Source organism: Vanacampus margaritifer, chromosome 2 (genome assembly GCF_051991255.1).
Source record: "Vanacampus margaritifer isolate UIUO_Vmar chromosome 2, RoL_Vmar_1.0, whole genome shotgun sequence".
Taxonomy (NCBI): Eukaryota; Metazoa; Chordata; class Actinopteri; order Syngnathiformes; family Syngnathidae; genus Vanacampus; species Vanacampus margaritifer.
This window is the reverse complement of record NC_135433.1, coordinates 55,239,659-55,259,502: the sequence shown is the minus strand read 5'-3', so window position 1 is coordinate 55,259,502 and position 19,844 is coordinate 55,239,659. Positions and strand designations below refer to the sequence as shown.

Below are 19,844 nucleotides of genomic sequence, written 5' to 3'. Positions count from 1 at the left end.
TTCTATTTTCTAAGTGCATTTTGAATCATGAATGAATCATGAGGGATAATACGAAGGAATCCCAACTGTATGTGTGCTCACTTTTAGTGTGTTTGTGTGGGGGGATATGGTTACATTAGCACGTGGTAGTGGCACTTAATTTATGTTGGGTGTTGAGAAAATGCTTGCATTGTCTTTGCCGCTTGCTTGTTTTTCACTGTGGGCTTTGAGATCAGGTACTCTCTGGCTCTGTTCATTGCCAGTGATGCATGTAATAACCACTGGAAAACAAATTGAAATATAAGAACAATTGGTCTAGCCAGTGGTAGTCTACATTACTTCATACAGCTGCCTCACTACAAGATGGGTTAGGAATACTGTATTTTAAAACCTACTGAAAACATTGAAATGTGACACTTCTTAAATGTCTATTAAGTTTTTTTGTATCACATATCAGTCTTTTAAACAAATGCTTCTAACAAAAAAACTTTACTGGGGGAAGTAATGAAAACATCAGTTCCATTTCCCTATGTATGCAAGCCGGCTGTTGAGCAAGTCTGATAATGTAAGTAGTACTTTTGAAAGGGATTTTCTCCACAGCGCGAGGTATCCCTGTGTCAGTATCAGTATGCTTGCCAGTGAGCCAAAGTAGGTCATGTAGTAAAGCCCTAACCCACTTAACTTAGCTGGGTTAAGAATACAGAAGGCTGAGTGCTGTTGTTTTTATCTGTACGTCACTCCCATTGCACTATACGCATGCAGCTTGGTCCCACCCACAATTTTTTTTTCTTTTATAGTATTTTTTTTCTAACTTTTTATTGATACCATTTGTTTTTATTCTCAAGCACTAGCTGTTAACCAAAGCAGTCTGCATTGTTTTAATTATTTACATGTATTTACAATGTGTTTGTGTGGTTGATTTATGTTTTCCCAATTTTATGTCCTTTCTACTTTTCCCAACAACTGTCATGTCCTGTTTAAATAATTAATTAATAATTACTGTTGTTGTAATTATTAGTATTTTATTATATTCAATCCAAATGAAATCATTATAATTAACTCTGTACTCTGGAGTGATGAGACCAAGATAAAAGTTTTTGGAACTGATGGCTTCAAAACTGTATGGCATAGCAAAGTTGAGGAATACAGTGAAACATGGTGGCGGCAGTGTCCTTATGTGGGTTTGCATGAGTACTGCTGGTGTTGGGGAGCTGAATTTCATTGATGGCATCATGAATTCACAGCAGTATTGCTCAATACTGCAAGAAAAGATGCTGCCATCACTCAGTGCCCTTGGTCGTCGTGCACTTTTCCAACATGATAATGATCCTAAGTGCACATCTAAGGCCACTGTTCTGAAGAAGAACCAGGTGAAAGTGATCCAGTGGCCAAGTATGTTTCCTGATCTGAACCCAATTGAACACCTATGGGGAATTCTAAAGAGAAAAGTTGAGCATCACTCTCCATCCAGCATCCAGTCTCTAAAAGAGGCCATTCTTGAAGAATGGAAAAAGATTGATGCCAGCTTGTTCATTTCATGCCTAGAAGCTGTGCTGGGATTAAAAATCATGCAGGCCATACAAAGTACTAGATTTAGTCATTTTTGTTGAGGGGTCTACTAATTTTTGCATTACCCTTATTTGAGTAAAACTGAAAAATGTCTAATCTAATTTATATTATTAACATTACTTTCATGTTATAAATTAACCAGATGTATATTAAACTTTGTCTTGCCCACATTTTGGAAATTGTTTTTGTATTCATTGAGATATTGTTTAGAATGTTACTTTTATCTCTCAAAGGGGGTGTACTCATTTATGCTGAGTACTGTGTGTGTGTGTGTGTGTGTATATATATATATGAAAATTCACAAATTGTTGACCTACTGGATCCATATGATGACAACACAAATACATTGATTGCGTCAGTAATGTCCCACTGAGCTTTTGTTCTGGATTCCACTGGTTTTGATGCTGTGTTAGATCCTAGTTTGGCAAAAATATCGTGAGCCAAAGCAGTCACTGTCGACATGGGTGCTGCCATCTTAACTATCCTCTTCTCCTACTGACTGTCAAACACACATCTAATATGGCTGCAGTTAGATTTGTGTTGGATGAGTGAGTTGGGGGTGGGAGAGGCGAGAGTGAGCGTGCGTGTATCTTTTCCTCTCCACCTGTTACGGTGTGATCAACAGGGCAAAGACACAGATGCAGAACAAAAACTTTATTTGAGCACATCCATGTGTGGTTATGCACATATACATTGGATATTTTAAAAAAAAAAGTCTACAGGGGGATAAAAAAAAAGTACACACCACTGTTCAGAGGCCCAATTGTTGTGATATACAGGTTGAAGGCTTCATTAAAGGTGGATTTTTTTTATTTTTTATAATTTGTCTTGGTCAAACGAAATATTTGACGAAGGATGTGTAGACTTTTTACAACCCCAAACTCATAAAGCCTCTAGAGTTTCTGAATGTATATAGAATGTATTGTGTCAACATGTCTGCTCTAAACATTGAAGTTCATAAGAATTGTTAATTTATGTCGTAATTCAAATTTCTTGCTGTGAGGCAACTGTGCTAACTGTTCAGTACCCACTCTGTCATCATATTTTAGTTTAATAACCTCTTTAAGAAAATAGACCAACAATGTCTTCCAAACATAAAAAATAGAGAACAGGATTTGAAAAACAAAATAGGATTCATATCGCTGATATGTGCTCCAGCTACTTATGCGTTAGGCGGGTAATGTTTTTCTTCCTATCTGATGCTAGTTGGGGGGAAGAATGCTTTGAAGCTGAACAGGGAACAAGGAACAGTTTTCCTCAGAGAAGGATAAGAAAGGTTGGAGGACTGAGATAAGGAATAAAGTAACCTCATTTTTGGCGATAATTAACATGTACCCCTTTGCTTAAGACCCAATTAATGTTTCAATTTAGTCTGTGGTAGCAGGCTAGTACTGGCCTTAAGCTCAGAAAACGATGTAAAGATTTAATAAGAGACTTTCAAGAATAGGAAAGGCTTTGGTGGTTTTTGTGTGTGTGTTGGGAGAGTCTTCTTATGAAATGAAGAGAGCTTTAGGCATGCTGAGCATCTTGACAATGATAGTATAAGACTGCTGCGCATTTGACATTCATAATTTCAGGATAGATTTTGAAGTCAGCACCATAGAGGCGGTCTCACCACTTGCGTCTCTCAGCCTGTTTCTCAAAAATAAGTGCAAAGCCAATTTGAATTTTGACTGCATTTTGTAAAACCAACATTTTTAGGATTAAAAAAATATAGAATAATGTAGAGATTTTTTTTTTTAACCATTTCATGAAAATATTTATTCTTCATTTATAATGTGTGTCCTTGCTCCATTTGATTTGTTAGATTCTTGATGGGTTCTTTTGGGTCTTACATGTCCTTTGACTGAGCATGTAGAGGTCCAGAACATCATCTGGATCATCAATCATTACAACAAATTTGAGGGGCATCACTCGTTTTCTATTAGTCACATTTGGCCCTCAATTGTAGTTGTTGTTGTTGTTGTTTTTAGCTTCTTACCTTATCCCAAATTTAGATTACACTGCTGATGCAAAAATTTAGCTTCTTACCTTATCCCAAATTTAGATTACACTGCTGATGCAAAAATTTATTTGGTCACTCACCTGTTCAGTCACAGGCTCTAAGAAGTAAAAATTCCACATTATCAAGTGCCCTTTAGCTTTCTTCCAGATGGTATCTGCTTTCATCCACGATTATCTATTTTTGGGTGGCTTGGCTCAGCTGATTTATGTAAATTTTAACCAACTTCTACGACAATATATTCTATACATTATTTGGGCAATGAGATCATGCTTTATTTTCTTTGAGGCACTCAAATACTTTACATTTCGATGCCAGAAAGTAGAAAAAATCTATTTACTGTTGCATCCTTTATTGTTCATTGCATGCACAATTCACTGTAATTCATATTCGAAAATAAACCAAAGGAGTGCTGCTGCTCCAAGGGGAAAATAAAAGACTGCCCTGAGAGTTTACTTTTACGGCCATACTCCTCCCACCCCACAAATCCTCTTCTGTCAGCAGTTCTATAAATGGTGGATTTCACAAAATGACCTTCCCTTATACCCAGGAGACAACATTCAAAACCCCATGTGGTATTATGTTATAATTATTTATTCAGCAATTAGCATTAACTAGGTTGCCTCATGACTTTTTGGACGAGAGAAAGTTGAGGCATAGTGATAGGGTTGGACAGTACATTGTGTCAAGTTTTACAATAGCCTATATGATTTTCTGGCACAAAGTCGGATAAGACAATGATTGTGTAATCATGAAAGTGTTGGTTATATATATATATATATATATATATATTTGCGTTTCAAAATTAACAAAACATTCCCAGTTGTACGAATCACTGACAGCCACGGAAATTGTTTACAAACATTATGCTGTTATTTGCAGGTCTAAACATGGGTGAACACTCATGAAACATTTTACAGATTTCTTGTGCAATTTTCAATAATTGGCCCAATTTTTTAATTTATTTGGGGAATTGTGCAGCATTTTTGGCCTTTTATAGACTTCATATTTTAATGAATAGTCATGAAACTTTGCACACACATTATACCTGGCTAAAATATGTATATTTTAGAGGGTCCTTTTGTCCAATGTAACAGTACCCCAACGTGCAAGTACACAAACATGGTCAAGGTTGCGAGGGCACCATATAACAGCTTGCAGCTCTAATTGATGCTTATGATTGCCAAACCGCTTAAGCCACTCTTTGATGATCAGAAGTCTTAATGAGTTGCTGTTTTAAGACGATTGAATGGAGAGTTATTGCAATGCAGAGGCCAATGAATAAATTGTACAATAAATATATGTAAAAACTACTACTGTTATTTTTACAACATTATCTATTATTATAGACTATGCAAATACTATACGACTACAACTATTACTACAACAGTAACAACAAGTAAATTGGGTGTTATTGTGGTACCTCAAAGACATGAGAAGCCTGTGGGCCTGTTCTAAAAATAGCTCACCAGTGGCGCATTGGGATTTCCTAGGAATGTTGTAGAAATAATCATTTAAAAATGTGAACATTGGCAGGGATTTGTACAATAAAGGGTTGCATATTGTTACACATTTGTTTCCCAATTGTAAGAAATGCCTAAGAATTTGCTCTCAGCTTCAAAAAGTTTGGTGACCTCTGCTGTGAATTGATTGGATCTAAATAGGCCCTGTGCAAGGCGCGTCATCATCAACGTACGGTTGCTGGCGCGACTGGCTGCTGCTGCTCTCCGGTTAAAATTGTACTAGTATTATTGTTTTTAGCTCCCAGAGATTGTTTTAAATTTGTTACTTGATTTTATTTGCTTTTGCCTTTATCCGAGTGTTAGATTGATTTCTCTTCTCCGCTCAACTATCGATACATCGCTGCTGGCGTGTCTCGTGTTTGGGTGGCTAAGGTTAGCTTACCTTCCCATGGTCGCGTTTGTCATCCGCCATGTGGCCCCGTAAGATTGTCTCCTTTATGTATTTCGGACTGTTTCAATCCTGCCATCTAACTGCGGCAGGGAAACTTCAGTACATCGCCGCTGAACTCCGTTGGATTTACCGACTCCTGCCCAATGTGCCACCAACGCCACCGCCGGAGTTATTTGTTCACCCCGACATTGCTCATCTGCCTTGTAGAAGATATATTCACCGTAGATCTCGCCGGAACTTTCACTACAACTTATTAACTCTTTGACTGCCAGACGTTTTCAGAAAAGGGATGCCGTGGGTGCCAGCCGATTTAAGCATTTTGACTGATCTTTCAAGGTCCACAGAAAATTTTGTGTTTGGACTATGGAAACACACATACTACCAAATGAAAGATTGGACTCTCATCTTTCATCAGAAAAAAAAAAAAGTTTGTTTCTACCTTATTCCATTTTTCAGTAATCAACAATAGAAAATGGTTAGTTTCACCCAAATGCTCTGTTTTGAAACAAAATACGGAGAAATCAAGCTTTTTGTGAAACGATATTATTTCAATTTGACACCTTTTTTTTTCCCATGAATGATGCCACAAACACCTAAACAGTGCTTTACTTCTGTAAAACACTACCACCAACAATAAAAAAGTGTTTTTTGATATCAAAATACGTTTATTTACATTCAACAGTGTAACAATTTGACAAAACAATTTGGCAAACTATTTACAAATGTGTGCAACTGTGGTACTATTTACAATTGTGTGGATGTTTCAAATACAGTTTTTCTTTTTGTAACACTCCCCTGCGTGCAAGGGGACGCAGCAGGATTTGCACAATAGATTAGTTTCACTGCGATTGCAGACGCTACACTTTTTTGCTGGCTTTTTTTCCTGGGCAATAGCAAGTATATACTGCAGTGTGTGTTTGGCCATGTTGCCATCAAGTCTACTCTCAGGATCATGATACGGTGACGTTATGTCTGGCTTCCTCATGTCCTTCAGTTCCTTTACCGGGTGGTAAGAGATGTTCTGATCCATCTTATCCGCTCCATTCATGGTGGCATCGTAGTCCATAACCATTGTCTTCTCTGTGATCAGACTGTACCCACTCCTCCGATGAATATGCATTGGACTCAGGGCACTCTTCGTCGTCCGATTGAACGTCCGCCTGAACGTCCGCCTGAGCAGAAGTGCTCGGTTGTGCTCCGTGTTTTCCGGCGTTAGCATCGCTAGCCGGTGAGGCTTTATGACGTGATCATAGCCGCCGCGTCAACGCTTCCAACTTCGGTGTCAACCTCGGAGTCACCATCATCATCATCATCGTCGTCATCAATGTGCTCTTTAGCACTGGGTGATGCTTCTCTTATTTGAAAAAAACGATCAAGCGTGAGCTGCTTGCCACCGGTCGCCATCTTCGCTTTCTCAGCCATTGTCCCCTCAACACTCTAGCTCCGCCTCACGTCTTCTACTACTGACGCCTACCCGATCTTGTCCAAAGAGAGTCATCGCTGCCATCTAGGGGCCAAATATAGTCATTATACTAACTAGATCTGTTTGATACTTTCAGCACAGCTGGCCAAGGCTTTCCTCCACCCGTTTCCCCCCAAAAAACTTGGTGAACGTCTTAGGCGCTCCTCCGTAGGATTTTACTAAACGTTATTTAACGTTTTTGGCAGTCAAAGAGTTAATAACAATTCAACCCATCTGGTCCACTTTTCGCTGCCCCCGTAAAAATTGCACGGACCGTTGACCTGAGTGTTCTTGCCTACCTAGCTCGGTGGGCTAATACTGTCAAGCAAGACAACTCAGCAGTCCGCTTCGGCTTATTGAACATTCGCTCACTCACGAGTAAGGGCCACCACATACAGGATCTCCTCTCTGACCACAAAACTGGATTTTCTTTGTCTGACCGAAACATGACGAATGATTTCTCACAGCTCAACAAATCCACTCCGCCGGGGCTTTGTGGAGGAGGGCTAGCGGTAATTCACCGCGAGAAGTGGAAAGCTCTTCCAGTCTCCGTGCCTGCTTTCAATTCATTTGAATGCTCTGCTCTGTCGCTGCCCGGCCCCAGCCCCACCATCGTTGCCACAGTTGCCCATCTAACTTACACAGTGACTTTCTGAATGACATGTCCACTCTACTCACTCAGCTCTCCTCTCTCTCCCCCAATGTACTCCTTCTTGAAGACTTCAATATTCATATTGAAAATAAAAATCTCCCCCTCACTTGAGATTTTCTATCATGCCTGGATAGTTTGGGTTTCAATCAATTTTCCGATTTCCCTTCTCACTCCAAAGGCCATACCTTGGATCTTCTTTGTTGTTCCAGTCTTACACCCTCCAACTGTTCTACTGATGAACTCAATGTCACTGACCACTCTCTCCTCACGTTTAACGTCACCCTATGTTTATCTGCCATTAAGTTTCCCCACATAATCTCCTTCCGGAACATAAAGCACATTGATGTTGAAACTCTCTGCTCCAACATCTACCAAATCATAATTCCAATTCACTTGCAGCCCAGTACAACACTGAACTTACCAGCATCCTCAACTCTCTTGCCCCAATGAAAACATGTACTGTCTCCTTTTCTTCAACTGCCCCCTGGTACACCCCACAGTTTCGAGCAATGAAGTCGAAGGGTCGACAACTTCAATGTCTCTACAGGAAAGCTGGGCTTTCAATTCACAAACAAATGCATTTACAGCACATTTCTCAATACAAAGATTCAATTGCTCAAACCAAATCATCTTACTTTTCTGGTCTAGTTTCCTCAAATGCTGGCAAAACAAAAACACTATTCTCACTCCTAAACGGTATTTTCCAGCCACCCAACTCACTACCACCACACATATTTTCAACTGACACTTGCAACGCTATAATGTTGTTTTTCATTGGAAAAATTGAAAATATTCACCAAACAGTTTATGCAAATCCTCTGCAACATTCCATACCTGAACCCTCACCCATCTGCCTGCCCCTCTCCACTTTTTCACTTCCCAATTCCTCCGAATTTGCAGCTCTAATCCACAACTCCAAGTCCTCAAGCCAACTGACGAGACAACGAGAGACACCCGGACAAGACATAAGTGGCTGGGAGAGATGATTGCATGACACTAGGGAACAGGATGACGAGTACAGGTGCAAACAAAACATTACAAGTAAGACAGGACACCAATCATAACAGTACCGCCCTCAAGGGACGGATCCCAGACGTCCCAAACAAAAGTTAAACATGGCAGCGGGGCCAGGAAGAGGACACGTGCGCCGCCGGAAACGGGAACTGGTGGCGGGCGCAGCATGTGCGCCGCCGGACACTGGAACTGGTGGCGGGCGCAGCACATGCGCCGCCGTAAACTAGAAATTGGTGTCGGGCGCAGCACGTGCGCTGCCGGAACTGGAACTGGTGGCGGGCGCAGCACGTGCGCTGCCGAAACGGGAACTGGAGGTGGCCATAGGACGTGCGCCGTCGGAACAGGGACTTGTATTTGCCTCTTGCTCTGCTAGGTCCGTTTCTGGTTGGATCGTTCTGTCACGGTGAGGTTGGAGGACCCAAATACAGGGAGGCAGGAGAACCACGGCAGGGATGCATATTATACTGAAAACGATGTATTTAACAAAAACCACTAACAGGGGAACTGCGTAAAACTCTAAATAAACAAAACCAACAAAGTTATGAAAATACCAAAATCTAAGTAACAATAAAACACCAGAGTGGTGACAGCGACAATGATCCAACCAAGACTGTACGAAACCAGGAAACTAAATACAAGCCAACTGACGAGACAAGAGAGACACCTGGACAAGACACAAGTGGCTGGGGGAGATGATTGGATGACATAAGGGAACAGGATGACGAGTACAGGTGCAAACAAAACCTTACAAGTAAGACAGGACACCAATCATAACAGTCCCATCATTGTTTAAAACCGCAGCTGTCACTCCCATCCTGAAGAAACCTGTTCTAGACTCAAATAACTACAATAATCTCCGCCCAATCTACCATTTATTTCTAAACTCCTTGAAAAAGTAGTCGCCACTCAACTTCATTCTCATTTATCAAACAACTGTCTTTATGAGCCTTTTCAGTCAGCCTTTCGTCCCTTACACAGCACAGAAACAGCTCTATTAAAAGTTACCTCTGATCTCCTGATTGCAGCTGACTCTGGTTCACTTTCCATCCTCGTCCTCCGTGACTTGTCATCAGCCTTTGATACCATCTCACACAACATCCTTCTCAATAGAATCTCCTCCATCGGCATAACCCACACTGCCCTTCCCTGGTTCCACTCCTACCTCAAAGACTGCACTCAGTTCGTTCAGCTTAAGTCCTTTTCATCCCAGTCATATCCAGTTTCCTCAGGTGTTCCCCAAGGCTCCGTCCTGGGCCCCCTACTTTTCTTTATCTACCCCCTTTCCTCTTGGCACTATATTTCGGAAACATGACATCTCCTTCCATTACTTTGCGGCTGACACCTAGCTCTATTTCTCCTGCAAACCTAGCATCTCACTCCCTCCCCCCTCCTTTACTTCTTGTTTATCCAAAATCAACTCTTGGTTCACCCACAACTTCATGAAGCTCAACAGTGACAAAACAGAGGTTCTTCTGGTTGGAACAAAATCTACATTATCCAAAGCTGACAGTTTCTCCATCCCTGTTGATCACTCCCTAGTTTCCCCATCCCCTCAGGTTAAGAGTCTGAGTGTCATCCTCGACAACACTTTATCATTCCATAAACATATCAATAACATAACTCGGTCCACCTCCGCAGCATCAATCGACTCTGCCCCTCCCCCCCAATCTGCTTCTATTCTTGTTCACAGTCTTGTCACCTCCCGTCTTGATTATTGTAACTCCCTCCTCTTTGGTCTTCCACACAAATCCCTACATAAACCCCAACTAGTCCAGAACTCAGCTGCACGTCTCATTACAAGAACCCCGTCCTTCCATCATATCACCCCTGTTCTCCAGCAACTCCACTGGTTACCAGTTAAATTCCGCATACAATTTAAGCTGCTCCTCATTACCTTCAAAGCCATTCACAACCTTGCTCCTCCATACCTGTCTGACCCCTGATCTCTGCAATTCACCCTCCTTGACCATTTTCAAATCCAAACTAATAACCCACCTCTTCAAGATTGCCTACTCACCTTAAAACTACACTGCTTCTTTATTTTTAGCTTTTTTATTATTATTCTATATTTTTGGTTTTAAATCTAGTTTTTAACTGTTGTACATCATCCTTGAGGGTCTTGAAAGGCGCTTTTAAGTAAAATGAATTATTATTATTATTATTATTATTATTGATGTCATCATCGACGTATTCGTCATTTTGGATCCAACGTGGCTATTGTTTACAAGGCAAAACGTACTCTGTCATGATGGCACCGATTTATTGCCATGCATCTGGCTGAAATAGTGAAATATGGCGAACTCTTGCTGTGTTAGGGGGTGTAGCAATACCTCCCACAATTGCAAAGGCTAAAAAAAAACTAAACAAAGCAGGTTTACTGTTTGGCGGAAGACTGAGGGAACACACGTTTCTGAGATTTCAAAGCGACGATAATGGTTTGGTTGCCGGCCGTAAGAAGAAAAAAAGAAATCACCTTTAACAACATTCTGTTCCTGGCAAGAGTGTGCTCCGTACATTCCGTACGTTATTATATTTACAATTTACGCAAGATAAAGCAATATATAAATTTTATTTACATTATTTCATTTAATATATAATATGGGAATTTATTTATATGTTAATAATTTAATAATTATAATAATATGTTAGTTAATGTAGCTTAAGTGGATTTATAAAACAAACAAAACAGTACAAAAGCAAACACAGCAGCACCACCTGTTTGTAAACTGCGTATGTGAGGCAAGAGAGTTATAAATTTTAAACTGTTCTAAGGTCTAGGCACTTACACCGGACATGAGGTACACGAAAATATTCATTCCCTATTGGGAATTTCATAGGTATTCAAACCTTTATCACTTGCATTTTTGCAAGGTATCGGTCCCGGGCTTTGCGGTTCAGTTTGTAAGAACTCACACGAATCTTGTATTTTAACATGTTATTCACTCAAAAACAACCTCGACAATACGCAGCCCTTACAGTACGGCTTTGTTTACATTCTCTGTTGCATCCAAAATGGTGGATGATATCTGCTTATATTGACCAATATATTGGCTGAGGTTTACATCATTTTGGTCATTTTACTGCTTCTTTTTCAACAGAATAATGCATAGGGCGTTAACAACTTATTCATAAAGGGTCATCGAGGCTACAGAGATTGTTATCCTATATTCCTACATATATTCCTATATAAGAACTTACTGTATCATTGTACAGCAAGTTGCAACAGCATAAGTTTTACTGAAAGTAAATAGACATTGAATAAGATTTTGATTTTTGAGCGAAATTAACGATTTGTTGGTTTTGTTCTCTGAACACAGTGTTTGTATGATCAACTGTGCATTTTACAATCAGATCATGTTAGTCCAGCCCTAATAGATATACACTGGCTCCCAGTCAAATAAAGTAAAATAAAACATGTGGGTTACTTCAATTATAGGAGTGATCAATTTAGTCTGTCTAATTCAGTAATGTTTGTTTGCCTCTTCCACTAACAAAGCAGAAACCCTCCAAAATACGGAACATAACATTGGCGATTCATCTACTTCCTAGTTATCTCTAGGCAGAGCTAAAAAGCTTGATGTCTGGTTCTGCTCATAATAAAATCGGGCACATTTCAATTTATCTGCATCTCTTTTCATTAGGAATTAAAGTGATTGGAGGAGTGAAGGAGCTAACTGGAGAGGAGTTTGGAGTTTACGTTAAAAGGATTTTACCTGGTGGCCTTGCTTCAAGTGATGGTAAGTGACTTTAAGTGTATTTCTGTTCATTTCACACATGAGTTTTTTTTTTTTTTAATTACTGGGATATCAAGACTACTACTTCTGTTAAAAAAAATAAAAATAAATAAATAATAAAAAATATATATATATATATATATATATATATATATATATGTGTGTGTTCTTTATCATTAGAAATCGAGTTGCAGGTGCAGTAGTTTACAAAATAAAAGAATAATAAGTGAGATTCTGACAAATCTATTGCTTTTATTTTTGTTAGTGTCCTGCCATTTAGGATCAATGGCAAGTATTTATAACATTACCATTTATGTCTATCATGACTGGATTTGGATGTGTTGGTCTTAAATAGTGTGCACAAATTACTTCTGTGTCTGCATAAAAATACAGACATTTCCACAATCGTACAGAATGTTTTGCAAAACCCTATGCTATACATTATTATTAAATGCATTGTTTTCATAATAATGGAGTTGGGAAGCTTAAATAAATAATCATTTGAGACTGTATCTTAGGCAGTAAAACAGGCCTGTACTTGTAAATGGTCAGTGCCTGTTTAGGTGATAATCCTCAAACCTGTGCGTGGACAGTAATGGTGAGGTATTTTGTCAAGGTGGAGAGGGAGTCATATCACAGGACGCATTAGGCGAGACTATGCAGAATAACTTTGGCTTTGAGGAACTTTATCTATGGGTCCATCGGGAAGTTGAATATCAGATCCAGGAGCAGCAGTATGGTTTTAATCCTGGCCATGGAACAGGGGGCTAGCCCTTATTGAGCGCATGAGTTCACCCAACTAGTCTACATGTGCTTTCTGGAGAATGTGTCCCTCAGAGGGTCTTGTGGGTGCTGGTCAAGAAGGTTGGGGTCAGGGACCACGTAACATGGGCTGCTCGGTCCTGTACGAAGGTTTGTCTGAATTTGGTCCACATTGCTGGCAGTAAGAAGGATTTGTTTCCTGCCAAGGAGGCCCTTTGTTAAGGATTCCGTTCATGATCTTTATGCAAATAATTTCTAGGCATAGCTGAGGCATTGAAAGCATATGTTTTGGTGACCTCATTATTGTTATCTGTTTTTTGGCCTCTGTTGGCTTTTGTAAGCCGTGATCTACTGTAGTGGTTCTGTCACTTAGGGCCCTCAACCAAAGCCAGATCTTCCCAGACATGACAGATTCATAGCTGAGTGTGAAGCAATTGGGAATAAAATCACAACCTCCAAATCTGTGACCATGGTTCACAGTCAGAATAGGGTGGAGTGCCCTCTCCAGGTCTGAGATGAGATCCTTCCCCACGTGAAAGAGTCTTATTCACAAATCAGGGAAGAATGGAGGAGGACATTTACAGATGTCTGCAGTTATACAGACTCTGCTTCGATCTGTTGGGAAAAAGGAGCTGATTTCGGGGTCGTTCTGCTTACCTACTCTCACATTTGGTCATGATCTCTAAATTGGACCAAAATAATAAGATCCAAGTGGCAGAAATGAGTGTCCACAGCAAGGTGTCAAAGCTCGCCCTACGCCTAATCACCCAGGAGGGGCTCTGACTAGATCCGCTGATCCTCTGCTCTGAGGAGCCATATTAGGTGGCTAAGGCATCAGGTTAGGATGGCACCGCAGACGAGCAGCACGAAATGGCTGAGGATAGGGAAGTCTGGGATTCCCGTCTTAAGATGCTGCCCCCAATGACCTGACCTTGAGTAAGCAGTGGAAAATGGATGGATGCATAGATGGATTATGTGTGATACATCAATTCATTTGTTTTTGTTGTTGTGAAAACTCAGAGTGTGAAGAAAGACATTTCGGTAATATACATACATGTAAACAGCTTTAAACCATGACATGAGAACATTGCACTCCAAAAATGAAGGCAGCGTTTCATCTGAAATAAAGCTGTTAGTGTATTGAACTGCGGGAAAACCTAGGGATTAATGTGCGCAAAACATGGGTCACAATTTTAATTTGATCATGTTTAAATTTCACCTATTTTTAATGTTCACTCTTTCTTAAATTTTTGTTGCCAAAAATTCTATAGCGAATTGGATACATAACACTAGATTTTTGTCATGTTGTGACAAGTAATGTCTGAACAAACACTGCATTTCTACTTCTAGACAATTGCACTGTTCTGTTGTCATTTAATAGGGGTTAGCATGGCACTGAAAATGTCATTTTTATTTAAAGTGGCACATTAGACTCCATTTCTATAGAAGCCTTGTTTCACCTGTTTGTGAATTTAGTCTTTGCTTTGTGTTCCAGCATAGCAAAGGCATTTCCTTTGTCATGCACCCACCACACAAAGGATCAGAGTTGAAGGCGGTGCCCACTTCACAGTATAGATCTGAGGTCTCCCACACCAACTTTGCATCATATGCATGCAGTTCCTTATAAACATCTCATATGCGCTTTGCCTTCCTGGACTCAAGCAAAGCAGTTTCTTCTGACACGTCAAGGATTATCAGTACATTGAAAGATTGAAAGGAAATAAGCAACTTTGGTTGACGACAAATGAAGTCGCTGTGATCATGTCCATAATGGTGCAATCTGTCCTTTTTTAAGTGTGCCAGGATGCGCGTGTCTGTGATAATACCAAGATGAAAAATGAAACAAATTATCCTTTTGTTTTTGTCATGTACTGTACATGAAATCTGACCTCTGAATTTGACCCATAACAGCAAACACACAGTGCAGCAGTGGGGCTTCTTCATCGTACAGGGAGCAGTTTGGGGTATCGGTGTCTTGCTCAAGGACAGCCACGTGGATAGTCTTGAACCAGGGTCCGCACAGGGGCAAGCAACAACCTTAACTGCTTGCCCACGACTGTGGCTGCCCCACACATTTTGGTGTTACTGGCCTCAATGCTGATTTACACAGCTTGCCGACCTACAGACTTGCACTAGTCATGAAAATAAAGCCTATTATCTGGGAGCAGTGATGTACTGGTTAGGATATCTGCCTTACAGTTGTGAGGCACTGGCTTCAAATCTCAGTTCAAGTTTCATGCATAGCACACTGCAAAAACAATGCTTCCTATTCTCTTGGTTGGAATATCTGCTTGACTGGTGACCAGTCCAGGGTGTAAGATACCCCATCTCTTTTCCAAAATCAGCTCATGGATGATCCTAATGACGAGAAGTAATGTAGACAATGTCATGGATGGATTTTTATCAGCCTTACTCCTTTTTTAGTATTCAATTTTGTACTATATTTTCCACTAAATGTATGATATTTTATATCTGGTATTGGTATAACATGAACTTCTTCACCCCTAACAAGATAAAAAGGCTTTAATCACATGCAAATCTCTCCCACACTTCCAGCACGAATCTCCTGGTTTACCCTGCCCTGCATGATTATGCATGAGCAGAAAAGCACAATTTGCTAATATGTTACAACATGTGCCCTGGAGGGCTCCTACCAGCTGAAGTCAAAGTTTACAGCACGGATTGTAAGTGGTAACAGTGGACTGTTTGTCCGTCTGACTCGATCTGGAATGGCAGTTCAAGTATTTTGGGATTTTCTCTCGTGAGAGTAAATAATATAAATAAAAGAGGCCACAACAGAGTCACAATAATCTTACAGTATGTTTTGACCACAATTGGCAGACTGACAATGTGCTGTCTTTTTCTCCATGTTTATGTTGCTTGGTGAATTGTACACAGGTCCCTAAAGAGAGGCTGTGTTTTAATCTCTCGACCACATCTCCCAATAGACATAACATTCCTATTTATATCTGTGCACACTGATAAATAATAAAAAATATTACTGTTGCTGATGCTCCAACAGTAGGACAGTAATTAACAACATGTATTTTACTTCTAACAGGAAATCTGTTACCAGGAGACCAAATCTTGGAGGTTAATGGGGATAGTCTAATCGGTGTCACAAGTGACAGGTAATGCAGTAAAATCTGACTTCTCTTCTTTATACAGTATTATTATTTACACTTTACAGTATTGTGTTGTTTTCATCAGAGCTGTGGACATCTTGAGAGCAGCATCAGCAACCAATCACATGCGACTTCTTATCGCCAGAGATGAAGAGGCAAAGTAAGTAGCTCTCGATGTAGTTCCACATAATTTGCATGCATTTTTTGGTTCTTCATATTGATTGTCATCTCAATATTTAAATGGAAAAGTTAATTTCAACTAAATGTAGCAATTGCACACTTTAAACTAATCATGTGTGAAAAGGTAATACATGGAGTCCACCCTAGAGAGGACAGTGCAATTGCAATGCATCTACATTAACACAGACATCAGCACTAGTCACCTGCTGGTGTGGCATGAAATATGCCTCATTGTCTCCTGAACTGGCATTAGCAACAAGTTCAGGTGAAAAAATTGCACGACTGTTAGATATCCGGGCCTTTGTCTTCTTCAAACCCTTGTGATCCTTAACTGTGAGTTGAAAAATCAGGGATTTGCATATTTGAATATGTGAAGCTTCTTTCTGGTACCTGAGTGCGCCTGCCCAGAAATTTCCTAAATAGTTTGCTATGTCTTGCCAGTCCATGCAACCCTCAGAAAAGAGGTTCTGACAGAGTGAAGGATTTACACTTGAGCTTTTCCAGTCAATGTGTCAGAAATACATTAATCATGGTTATGTGACAGAGTCAAAGAAAGCAGGAAAAGAGAGTTGAGATTTAGTCGTATGAGAAGCATTTCTTGGATAAATGAAGCAGGGTACAACAAAAAAGTCCCTCGTTAGGAAAAACATGTTGCCTTCAATGGGTTGAGACACTAACATTAAATTATTGCCTGACGATATACTCTTGCATAAAGCATGGGTGTAAGTAGTGAAGTCGGCTCCAGTTCCCCTCCTTAGCTTTGTGCTGCTCGGGAATGACAGCTGACCAAAGTAAGGGAGAGAGCTTAGCCTCAGGCTGCTCTCTTCAGAAGATGAGCCTCATTTGTTAATCTGTGAGTTAAACACCCTACAGCCAAAGTATGGATATGGGGAGAAAATGTACATTGGCAGAGTAAAGGGAATTATGTCTAAGTTTCCTTAAACTCTCAAAACAATGCAAAGCATTTGATACTTTGTTTGGTATGAGAGCGTTTGAAAAATATTTGAATAAAATGAAATTCTAAATCAAACCCACTCTGTGACCACATTTCCGGTTTGCAAGCGCTTAATGCTACCAGTGAGTTAAATCGCTGGTCCGCTGACAAGTTTAGGACCTTATTTGATCGCTCAGGAAGTGAGGTACGTAAAAAGCTGACCTACTTTTTTTCTTAAAATAAATAAATACAGCAACAATAACACATACACACAAGCCCCACCTTTTTTCACCTACCCTCCTTGCGATCAATTTGGGAGCAATCTGCGGTCGCGGAAACTACATAGTGCACTCCGCCTCCCATTTGCCCTCCAATGAAAACCAGAAAATTCTAGGAATTTATGGAAAAAAAACACACACACAAACACTCCCGCCCCAACCTCCACCCCCCGCCCAGGATATGTCCAGGCAAAAGAGGACGTTTGGTCATTCTACTGTTGCATCACAACCTAACCTATTTGGCACCATTTTGTATCAGTGCTAAATCTGAGCAGATGATAGCAATATTCACTGTGTTTAACATTTAAAGTTGCATTGAAGAGTTTGCCGCTTTTTTGCCCGCGACTGCCACCTCTGGCCCAAAGCGTAACTGCAGACTTGCACCATTGCAAGAAAACTGAAGGGAAGATACAAGATGATAGGCAGTCACAGTTAAAAAGTCAGGGCTCTTTGTACTCAACTGCCATTGGTGTAGCATGCATGATGTAGAAAAATATTTAAATTAAACATTTTAAACTCCACAATGCACCTTAAATAGTGACTTTTAAATGTACTGTTTATTTCATGTTGATGACTGATGGCATCTCATTTCCCACATTGTACCTCTGGAAAGGAAAGAATTTACGGAGCTGTTGGAGAAATATGGCTCGAATGGTAGCACAGGATCAACACGCAACTCTCCAATACAGCAAGGTAGGAAAAGCTCTGTTCTGCTTTGTTTCTATAATACAGCTCATACTTAACTCATCTATGATCTTATGCTCATGAAATCATTGCATGTGAGAGAAACTTTCTGCGAGAAGACCATAATACAGAAAAAAAAGCTTGTGTTTTGTAAAAGTTCTGAGCCCAAAGGATAAATGGACTCAGTCAAGCTTTAAGAATGGTTTAGGACAAGTGCAGTTGTCCGTTAAACAATTGCCAACATCTGTTTCCTTGGTAAAAGAGGCAGCCAGCCGGTACATATTTGCTCAAACAGGCTAAAGAGCAGTGCTGTGTTTGCTATGCAGCAGGTGGAGATATGAGATTTTGGCTTTGCATCGTAACATCAAAATGATGCTTCCCCATATCCTGAGTCAATTGATTTGTGATTCTGTGATTTATAATCTTACTAGTAAAGTATTTTGGGCCTACCTTAAGTCATTTGGTGACCTTTGCCCATGTCGCATCGTTTTGAACTGGATGCCTGTGCAAATCCCATATAGAGGGATAATGTGGCTGTTGAAGGGCAGATCAATTGGTCTACAATTTCTTACTTGACCTTTTGGTTTTTATATTTTAAAATTAAAAAAAATTTGTCACGATGGGGTGGAGGACCCAAATGCAGGAAGGCAGGAGAACCACAGCAAGGATGCATGTACTACTGAACACAATTTATTTAACAAAAACATTAACAGGAGTACTCGGTAAAACTCTAAATAAACAAAACCAACAAAGTTCTCTCGGGGGTTTGCCATCGGTTGGGGCAGACCGCAGTATTAAGCAGTGCTGCGGTCCCCCATTTGTATCCCCGTCGCGCCACCACTCCCCCCCCTATTTTTTTTTTTTTTAATGCACCACATACACTCACTGACACGTCTGGGAGGCAGGTGGATCGGAGCGGGGGTATATCATTTCCCTCCGCTCCATTTCACCTGCTCCCAATTTTAATGCACCACACACACACACTTGTATATAAACTCGGTGGGGTCACATCCATGGTGTAGGGGTAGAGTTACAGGGTTAGCTTTCACTAAGTACGCTGGCGTGACGACCGGGGCCTTTCCCCACTGTGCCTGGGGTTCGGGGGTGCCGCTCGTCTCCCGGTGCTCCCATCTCCCCTTCCGCCCCCAGTGTTCCGTCTCACCACGCGGCTGGAGGTGGGGTGGCTGCGGGTGACCTCGCCGCTCCGCTGTCCGGCCCCTCTCTGGCACCGATGCCTGGGTACAGGGGGTTCCCGGGGTTTGGGGGGCTGGCGGTTGGTGGGGTGTGGTTGTGGGCGGGGAAGGGGGGGGGGGGGCTTGGTTGTTGAGGCTCTCCGGCCGGTGGCCCCTGCGGGGCCCGGGGGTTGTGCCTTGACGCTGCCGTGGCCTGGGAGAACCTGGGGGGTTGTGCTTGCTCTGTCCTGGCTGGGGTCGACGGCTCCCCTCTTTGATGGAGGTTTTCATGCATGCCAGATCCACCACACCAGCATCTATCGAAATTCAAACACAATCTGCTTCTTCCTCTGGTCGTTGAATCAGTGGAAGCTGATGTCTGT

At 40.9% G+C, this 19,844-nt stretch overlaps 1 protein-coding gene across 3 annotated transcripts in view; it reads left to right on the top strand.

The window, feature by feature from the left end:
* Window positions 1-19,844, top strand: part of LOC144042730 (syntaxin-binding protein 4) — a 61,692-nt gene that overhangs the window by 5,286 nt on the left and 36,562 nt on the right. The window contains exons 3-6 of one of the 3 annotated variants that reach the window (XM_077555636.1): window positions 12,234-12,329; window positions 16,150-16,219; window positions 16,299-16,373; window positions 18,219-18,298. In XM_077555636.1, the coding sequence (XP_077411762.1) occupies window positions 12,234-12,329; window positions 16,150-16,219; window positions 16,299-16,373; window positions 18,219-18,298 (321 nt within the window). Of the gene's footprint in view, window positions 1-12,233; window positions 12,330-16,149; window positions 16,220-16,278; window positions 16,374-18,218; window positions 18,299-19,844 lie in introns of those variants that run through there. The other 2 variants (XM_077555638.1, XM_077555637.1) reach the window with 2 other exon arrangements.